At 33.9% G+C, this 9,362-nt stretch overlaps 1 protein-coding gene across 3 annotated transcripts; it reads right to left on the minus strand.

Annotated features, from left to right (window-relative positions):
* Positions 1–6,120: 6,120 nt before the first annotated feature.
* On the minus strand, positions 6,121–9,025 carry BDBG_00580. Of its 3 annotated transcripts, none has more exons than XM_031719949.1 (3): positions 8,628–8,806; positions 8,447–8,575; positions 6,121–8,385 (listed from the first exon to the last, which is right to left on the minus strand). In XM_031719949.1, the coding sequence occupies exons 2-3, from the start codon at positions 8,501–8,503 to the stop codon at positions 6,922–6,924; spliced, it is 1,521 nt and encodes a 506-aa protein (XP_031575889.1). In that variant the 5' UTR covers positions 8,504–8,575; positions 8,628–8,806; the 3' UTR covers positions 6,121–6,921. The 3 variants fall into 3 exon arrangements, with proteins under 3 accessions (XP_031575889.1, XP_031575888.1, XP_002629334.1); XM_002629288.2 differs by having other exon boundaries at positions 6,230–8,385; positions 8,442–8,575; XM_031719948.1 differs by having other exon boundaries at positions 6,160–8,385; positions 8,447–9,025.
* Positions 9,026–9,362: the final 337 nt, after the last annotated feature.

Raw genomic sequence — 9,362 nt, forward strand, 5'->3', positions numbered from 1 at the left:
ACTGCTCTGCTGCATTATTTTACTCATGAATATACTCTGAAGAATACTTCATCTCTAGCTCTTCATTATTCACTTAATTTATGAAGTCATCTGCTTTCTTAACTGCAGTATCATTGTCAATACAAATGATCTTTGTAGTACAGTTGAATTGATATTTAATTCAATTAATAGCTTATCTAAGAGCTTTTCAAATTTCTGATTTTCAGATAGCTGTGATAGCTATATGAAAATGAAGATAATCACACATGAAATGTATGAGATAACACTCACCATTATAGCACTGTGTAGAGCCATGTATGATATCAGCATGTAGATGTTCAAATGATATTTGAGATTTAATATAAGAATATCTAGATATTTGATTTTTTGCATTAGATAGATAACAGAGTTTATAAAGCTCAGTGATAAGCTCATTTACAGCATCTTCTACATTAGTGATTTGAACACCAGTTGCATCATTTGCAAGCTTTTGAATGATGATTTTCAATAATTGTTCTAATCTCTTATATCATGTAGACTGAGTAGCTATAGAGATCTTAGGTTTTTGAGAAGGTTTTATGCATATTGACAGGTTGAAAGAATGATTTATTGAAGTATGAATTAACAGATTAGAAGAAGAATTTGTAGAAGTTGAAGAATTTAAAGATATTGTTTTTTCAGATATAGTAATGTTAAAAGTGTGTGATGTGATTAGACTGACCGTGTGACCGTGTCTGAGACCAGGACCAGATTTTTTGATAGTTCTATTACCAATTCGACTGATCCCATTACACAGTTTTAACATTAGATAGTAGTTTCATACTGTCCCAGTGAGACTTACTGTCTACTCTTATCACATTTTCCAAATGAGACCATGATTTTCACTTCTCAATTTAAATTATTTTTATTGCTTTAAATGACTTTAAATCTCATTTGAGTGTTATCAAAAAGCGTTACTTTTTAAAAAATTAAAAATAGTCTAAAAAAAACCTTAAAATGTCTAAAAATAGTAACTTTATGCTAAGAATGGGACTAAATGAGATCAAATGAGACCACTTTCTCATTTTTTTCAAGTCATGGTTTCATTTTAAGATCTGATATATAGTCACTTTACATGTTTTTTTGATAGCCAGTCCCAGCGGATTCATGCCAAGAAATGTATGAGATCAGATCAAATGAGACTAAATGTGAAATTCATGATTCTAGCGGCCAGTCTAGATGTGATAGCTGCAGTGACTTTGATAGTGAATTTTTCTGAGATAGTTGAGAAAACAGCTATTTCACTATATTCTGTAACTAGCAATCACTTAAATACTTTAACACATGTAAAGATTATATTATCTGTGCATTTTCATAATCTGAAGTCTTTTTCATCATAATAGATGCCTTCTATATAGAAACACAGTTTCCATGTGATGATATTTGTATGAAAATTCAGAATGTAAGCTATATTGATAAGATTGACATTGAACTGCTTTTCTGCTTTATTTATTATAATAGTTCTAACAGTTCTATAATCTTTAACTTTAGTACTGAAATCACCTGTATAGACTTTCACATTCTCATTCACAGATGTAAATAATAGAAAACATGTTTGATTATTGCATATATACTGTTTCACATCAGTATCAAAGATTCAGGAGTTTCAGAGATAGAAGTGAGAATTTGAAGAGTTTATTGATATTTTTCAGATCTGTTAATTGATAGATTGATAATCAATAAATTGAGAATCTGATTGCTTCAGAATCATTTCTTTTAGAACTACTTCATTGACATCTATTATATCTGTATTTATGAATGAATCTCTAGATATCACATGATCACTGCATCTCTTCAATTCTTGATTTTTAAGAGCTTGATCAATCTGAGTTCTCTTCTTCTCATTTTCCTTTTATTCAGATGACTTTCTTGATGAATTGAGATACTAGTACTGAGTGTATCAGTGACAGACTCTGTAGATACAGTTTTCAAATGTTGCTGATAATAAGATATTTTACTAAGATCTTTCATTAAGAGTAGCAAAGTTCATAGATTTATCTTCTTTAAGAATCTTCATTTCTCTATACTATTTCTTAAAGTTCTTAACTAACTTTATCAAAGATATAACATCTTTATCATATCAGATATTCTTAGTTCATGCTTGTGTATAATCTGCATCAATAACTAGATTCACATTTAAGAAATCTTTCTTCAAGTTGAACTGTTCAGCTATATCTGTCTCTTTGATATCATCTTCAATAAGTGATTAGTCATTTAATCACTTCTCTATATCTCTGTTTTTCAGTGCTTTGCAGAGATTGTAATATCAGATTCTCACATTATCTTGATAGTCTGCAGTCATGAGTGAGAGTCAATCTCTTAATAAATGAATAATCTTCTTCACATTATTATTCTCACTGTGTATATGTTATAGTTCTGTGACATTCACTGTTCTTCATATAATATTTCATATCTTTGTCATATCTTCATTCATTTTCTCATATTTTATATATTTGATTTTTCATGCAGTGATCTTGATATCATATGCTATTTTAGCCTTTATAGTGACTTCTTCTGAACACTCAGGTTTCAGAGATTTTTCTAGTTCAGAGAAGATATCAGGTTTATCAAGATTAATGAAGTCTGATATCTTCTTGTTCTTTGCATATTCTAGTATATACTTGTATCAAAGTTTTCAATCTTCAGAAACACTAAGGTGAACTGTTGCACTAGACATTGTCTTGTCTGTCATATCAGTTATATTGAATAGATTGAGAAATTGATTCAATTATTTGTGAATATGATCAGAATTCAGAGTGTATAATAGTTGAGAATTTCAGAACACATATGAGTAAGAATCTATTATCTCAGTTTAAATGATAGTTATCAGTTTGAATGAGAATTGAGATCAGTGTATAACAGTTAAGTCATTCAGACTGTATTTAAATAAGAATCAATCATCTCAGTTTAAATAATTGTTATCAAATTTGAATGAGAATTGTAATCAGTGTACCATACTTCTCTTCAGATACTGCTTACTGAGAATCAGGTATAGTATAACAGTTAAGTAATTCAGACTATATACAAATAAGAATTAATCATCTTAGTTCAAATAATTGTTATTAAATTTAAATAAGAATTGAAATCAGTGTCTCACACTTCTCTTCAGATACTGCTTACCAGGCTCATAACTGTCAGAATGAGTGTCACAGATGAATATGTTAAAGACATATAAATCTTATATGTATCAAGATCTGCTTGTTTTATTATCTGTATACTATCTAATATATCTATTTCATACAAAATATAGAGCTATTTATAGTAAAATATATGTATGAGTCAAGAGAGCTAGTATAAGTGAGTATTAGACAAGCATTGTAGTAAGATGATGATGATGAGAAATATTGTAATAATACGATGTTGATGGCGTTCAGTAGTGTATAACCTCTTTTTCCCGACAGAATGGTATTGCGAGGAAAATGGGGGTCGGTCCGGGGACCTTGGATTCTGCCTAGATTCTGCATTTTGTGGCGAAAAGTCCACCGTACAAACGCGAGGAGGTTGACGAGCACCCTTTAAATTGAACTACGCAACTACCACGAGAACTGACTGAGAGATTCTTCAGAACCCTTTAACTGTTAACAGAGAAGCAGCAGACCTTATACATCATTCACCTCACTTATTCACACATGATGAAACTCAACAAGATTTGTTCACAGAATGTAATTTTTCATCAGAAGCTGCACTGCAATGACTACACTGTGATCTTCTTAGTATCAGTTCAGAGATTTGAATGTATTATGAAAGTAATAAGCATCTATCTTAATAGATATTGTCTAAGAGAGTTGACTGAGAGCTGGTAAATAGCATTATAATCATCTCAGACACAGGTGTATTTATAAATGTAAAGCTACTGTCTATCAATAACTTCAGACACTTAATATAACTGAAAAGAACTATATGTCTCAATTCTATAAAAGTATTGAAAAGCTTGAACCTGAACTTTGACAGCTAAATCTAAATATATTTATAAATGACACAGAGCTCTTAAGTGTAATATTTATTGAATATATTTCTGATATATGTTAATTGCATCTTGACATCTTTTTCAAAGATTATATAACTAGATTTATTCAGATTATCAAAGCTATTACTACTACACTAATCATGTATAATAATCTGAAAGTAAGAAATTTTATGATTACTTCTGAAGAAAGAGTAATATTGTTAAATTTTAATCAGATCAGAATATATAATAAAAACATTATAACTATAAAGTAGTAAGAATGACTTCAGAAGAATGTGTAGATTATACAGAATTTTAAGTATCTACTTATAGATCTTATTTATCTGATAAATGTCATCATAGATATATCTGACTCACTTATAAATTCTAGAAAATGAATGTAGCTGAGAACTACTTAAATCATTTTTATATCTACTTTTGCATTTAAATCTGAGACAGATTACTCTCTCAGATGCATTTATACAGCAGAAGAATGTTGTTTTTTTCAGCTTATTAATAAGAATAATGAATTTTTTTTTTTCTGCACAGTTCTTAAATAATTGAATAAGAGAAAAGCTTAGCTGAGAAGTCAGTTCTATAATCTTTATCTACTGTATAAATCTTCATATTATCATTATATATCTTCTGCTGAATGAGAGACTGCTTTTCATCTGTTATATGAAAACTCACACATGTGTCAAGAAATCAAGGTTTGCTTATTATATTAATAGTTACTGAAAAAGTAATTGCTGTATTAACAGCTGCAGATTATAAGATTATAAGATCAGAGAATTTCTTCTTCTTATCATCTTTATTCTTCTTTTTACTCTTTCACTTACTGTGTCTGCTGATACTGATATTATTACTATTATTCTTCTCAGATATAATAATATATTTCTTATTTAACTTATATCACTGTTCAGTAGCAAGTTCTGAATACAGATATTAACAGGCATTTTTTCAGTGTCATCTCAAACTGCATATCTTATATTTGAAACTGTGTGTGAATAATGTAGTGAGAGTTATAATAGTTGTATTAACTTACTGAGACTTAGAATGTTCATTCTTGAACTTACTTATATAATTTATTAACTGTTTTATAAGATTATTAATATTAATATTATGTATAGAGTTCTGACCAGATGTGTAGAAATTGTCTAAACATGTCTTAATAAAAGACTTTTAATACTTTTTCAGATTAATAAGAAAGAGATCATGATAGAAGTTCTCTGAGTTATTTATTAATTTTTTATAATATATAACTAAATAACAGAATCTTCTTTAAAATATTAGATAATTATTATCTTTAACATGTAAGATAATCAATTCTTTCACAATATTCATATATTTCTTTGTAAGTGAGATAGTATATTTAACTTCAATTCTTTCTTATAGTGTAGCTGTATTATCTGACTCAAGAGTTTTAATAATTGTATATACAGACTCTAATAAGAACTGTAACATACAGTAATACAGTACTTTAATATAAATACTTCATTTTTCAGTATTTAATATGTCTTAACTGATATCTTCTGAGCAGACTTATTGATTTTTCATAAGAATGTCAGATCTGCTAATAACTTCAGTATCTGTAAGAATTTCTGTATATCAGATCTTATAATTATTATCATTAAATATAATTACAGCTTTAATATTTATGACTTTTTAAACATTCTTTTAATATTCACAGATCTCAGATTTGAAGTCATCTACTATAGAAGTAACTACTTAACATGTACTCATTCTGTTACAGAATGCTATTAAATTATTGAATATTATTAATATTATATTATCTAAACTTATTCTAAATATAATACTTATATGTTACACTTCTATACATGTTACTTATAAGCTTAAAGTGCTATTATCTGATTCATAATCTGCTTTACTATTTGTGAATGACTTCATGATCTTGTCTATAACTTTTATATATTATATAGTATCTATTTTCTCTGATTCTTCATTGATAGATATCTGAGTATGAGAATGTAAATATAAAGCTCTTCTTCTATTACTCTGTAGTGTAGACATATCACTTATCAGTTAAAGAAGAGTTAAATAAAGAAATTGAAAAAAAAACATATTATTTTATACTGTAAAGTTCTGCTATTTCAATTACTGACTAACTAGATACACTTAAAACATGTAAATGTGATAAAGAATTCTTCTATTCAGAGTGAATACATTCAATACTTACACAGGTGTTTTTAAACAAAAGTGAAAAAAAAAATAAAAATAGTGTAATTCTTTATAAAAACATGCTATCCGGGCTATAACCTGTGGGATGGTTAATTCATTGTATTCGTGTAGGAAGAGCTAGCTATATATATATTACATATGAGATCACGTGTAGGCGGAGCGGTCGCTACGGCAACGCCACTAGGGCGGATGCTACAAAATGGTTTTGAGCAGGCCACTTGACGGGTGACCATGTACATATCCTGGAACCAGCGTGCGCAAAACTGCGATAAGCCGCCATCGAATATCTAGACATGGTTAAAAGTGACCACTCCTCCAACAGGGAAAATGCATGTAGCTTGACTCATATGCTCATCCACTTTTCATTTGCTATTGTTGCCTCTAATTATCCTTATCATAGTATGTAAAGTATTGAAGCTTTTAAATTTTCATCACAATGCAAATGCAATTGTTTTCTTTGAAAAAGATTGTTTAACACTGTAAATGCTTATTCAGATGATGTTGAAGCAACACATTGCCTGATTGATATATACAAGCCATTTTTCTCTCACTGCTCTCCACTGTCTATCTACTTTGAATTTATCTCATGTAAAATAACTGCACTTCCCCTGTATATCTTGGGATTTGTATTCCTTGAACTCCTGGTTCTGAGCCTTGACTTCACAACGCAGATCCTTAACGGATCTTAGCGATGCGGGATATCCCGAATACCAATAAGGTTAGGCAAATTATCGTGGTCAGGTTAGCTGTCTGCATCGCTATTTTCGCCTTTTCCTTGGCACTCCTTGTTTAGATTTCTTTTCATTCGGCCACAAATTTCCTAAGTCATCATTCCGTGAAGTAGGAAGAGGCTCACACTCCTCTTCTAATTGAGATGTAAAGCTCGAGCCCAGGCCAACAGCTCCAATTTCCTGAGAAAGCCCAGTAGTCGCTTCCAAGAGGCTCTGTTCAGACTGCTGTAGTTCCTCAGGCTTAAATTCTGGTAACTCGTCAATTGCCGCGCATAGTTTCTTAAAATGTGAAGGTGCCCAGTCACCGTAGACGCTAACAATAAACCTGTAGCATGTCCACTTCTCCTTGCCGTCCAGAGCGGTGAAATCGAACTTGTGAATGGTATGACGATAGTAGGTGGTCTCCTCCCCGTCAATCACGGGATAGTGACCATATATCCTCACAGAACAGTGGTCATGCGACACAGAAAATCCTTGCACCTCCTGATGTAGCTCCTTCTCACGTTTTACCAATCTAAAGAGCTTGACAATGCCCCTTACTGAAAGAGTCATACTGTGAGCATTTTGTCGATCTGCCGTGTCGAGTGCCACCTTTCCACACTTCACTTCAGAAGTCAAAAACGGAAAATACATGTAGGCCGTACCCAGGAAGAAAGAAGTATCGCCGATTTCACCGACAAACGGTGCAAGCTTTTTGAGATGGCCTTCAGTGAAGGATTGCCGTGCAAAACCCACAGCATGGTCGGGCTGTGGCCGAGGTAGTCGGAATCGTTGAAGTTGACCGGATTGTGGAAGTCGCTGGACATCATCAAGCGGAATCGAACTATCCCAACCTTCATTAAAACTTTCGATGAACCGTGGGAATTTGACATTATGAGAATAAATTGTGTCTTCGGCAAAAGGAACAATCAATTCTGTAATGAGAATGGAGACGCCAGTTTCGTTCTTTCTTTGTACCCTCCGACACGTTGATTCGAATACATCATCGTCGAACCTGGTACCTCTAGGAACTTTGGGAGTATTCTCCAGCAGTTGCCGACAGAGTGTCCTGCTCTCGTAACTGATGCCATCCTCATGCTCATACAGGAAGCTTCTTTTGGTTTCCAGAAATAATTCGCAATTCTTATCACAGTAAGGGCTACTTTTCGCTCCTCGTGAACTAGATTCGCTCGCTACGCTCAAACTCGCACTGGATTTTGTTCGACGAAGGGACAAGGTTTTCGGTCGTGCAAGGAAGGATTCCATTGAGTCGCATTCCAATGACTGCTTGGGCCACCGATAGTTATGCAGTAGCCAATATTTGACGCAGCTGTCAGTTCGAAGTCGCTTGTTCGATAGGTGCGTCAGAGGGTAATTGGTTTCGTTTCGTCTCCCGTCTCCTGCTTTCTCATCTGGAGGTGAATGACCGACCCGCCGCCGCTTTCGAAACCGCTCGAGTGGGCGCTGAAGTGGCTCAACCTGCTTACGCTTCCGGTTATGTTCATGCAAGAGCTATTCTGCAAAGTTAGCTTCTTCTTGAGAAACCTGGCATGCTATGGCTGTCGTACAGTACCTCCGGGCCGATTCGTGGTCGGCGGGGATAAGACTCTTTGCTCGATGTCACACTCATCGGCTTGGTGTGTATTGCAAAGGCGTGTGATCCTTCGGCTAAGAGGATGTGGCCGTCCGTACCGATGTTTACCTGTCGATTAATTATCAGTGAGAAGTAGGCCGGCGCCAATCACGACTCTCACCGTGGGGCTCTTTCTTTCCTCGGCACACGTGTTGCCTTTTGGGCCACGAAGCCATTTATATCGGTGGTGTATTAATAAAACAGACTACGAAGCCTGCAAGAAGAGTGACTCGATAGCACTGCGACAAAGATTGGAACAGTCCACTGGCAACGACAGCAGCGGAGATGGCTGCATTTCCAGGATGACTCACATATGCTTCAATGTGGCGGAGGAGAATCCATTCCAGCCAAGATGATGATCATGTGATTTTGGTGACCAGCCAATGAGAGGCAAGCAACGGGAAGAACAGGGGCTTGATTGCTGCTCAATATGTGTGGAGCTAATCCAAACTAATTTGGTTGCCTGCGCGAATCACATGGTTACTGTTTTACTGGACCAAAAGGTAAGGCGGAATTTTTGGGGTCTGAACGCTCTATTTGAGGTTGAATGGGTTGTGGTGAAGACCGTGCAGACTGCCTGATGCATTGGTGCCCAACAATATTGTAGACTAGGATTTCCATATGGACTATCTTTAACCCGATCCCGCGGATGAAGATAATTTCCGTATCACATGACCATACTGTGTATCATGACATAATTTATTACCCCTCAACAATTTTTTTTCTCTCGTCTCAGAAATGGTTCTGACCACATGGCAATTTGTCAACCACCTTTGGATTTTATATTTATAAACACGAGACACTGCTCAAGTGTTGATACTTAGGTTTCACTGGTATATCATAAACTGTAGGCTTC

This window comes from Blastomyces gilchristii (assembly GCF_000003855.2).
Source record: "Blastomyces gilchristii SLH14081 genomic scaffold supercont1.1, whole genome shotgun sequence".
In the NCBI taxonomy this organism is placed as follows: domain Eukaryota; kingdom Fungi; phylum Ascomycota; class Eurotiomycetes; order Onygenales; family Ajellomycetaceae; genus Blastomyces; species Blastomyces gilchristii.

Coding starts and splice junctions, on each gene's coding strand:
- BDBG_00580 (XM_002629288.2), bottom strand. CDS start 8,682: ATGGCTTCGTGGCCCAAAAGGCAACACGTGTGCCGAGGAAAGAAAGAG. Junction 8,576..8,627: donor AGGAAAGAAAGAGCCCCACG/GTGAGAGTCGTG, acceptor ATTAATCGACAG/GTAAACATCGGTACGGACGG. Junction 8,386..8,441: donor CGAATCGGCCCGGAGGTACT/GTACGACAGCCA, acceptor TTTGCAGAATAG/CTCTTGCATGAACATAACCG.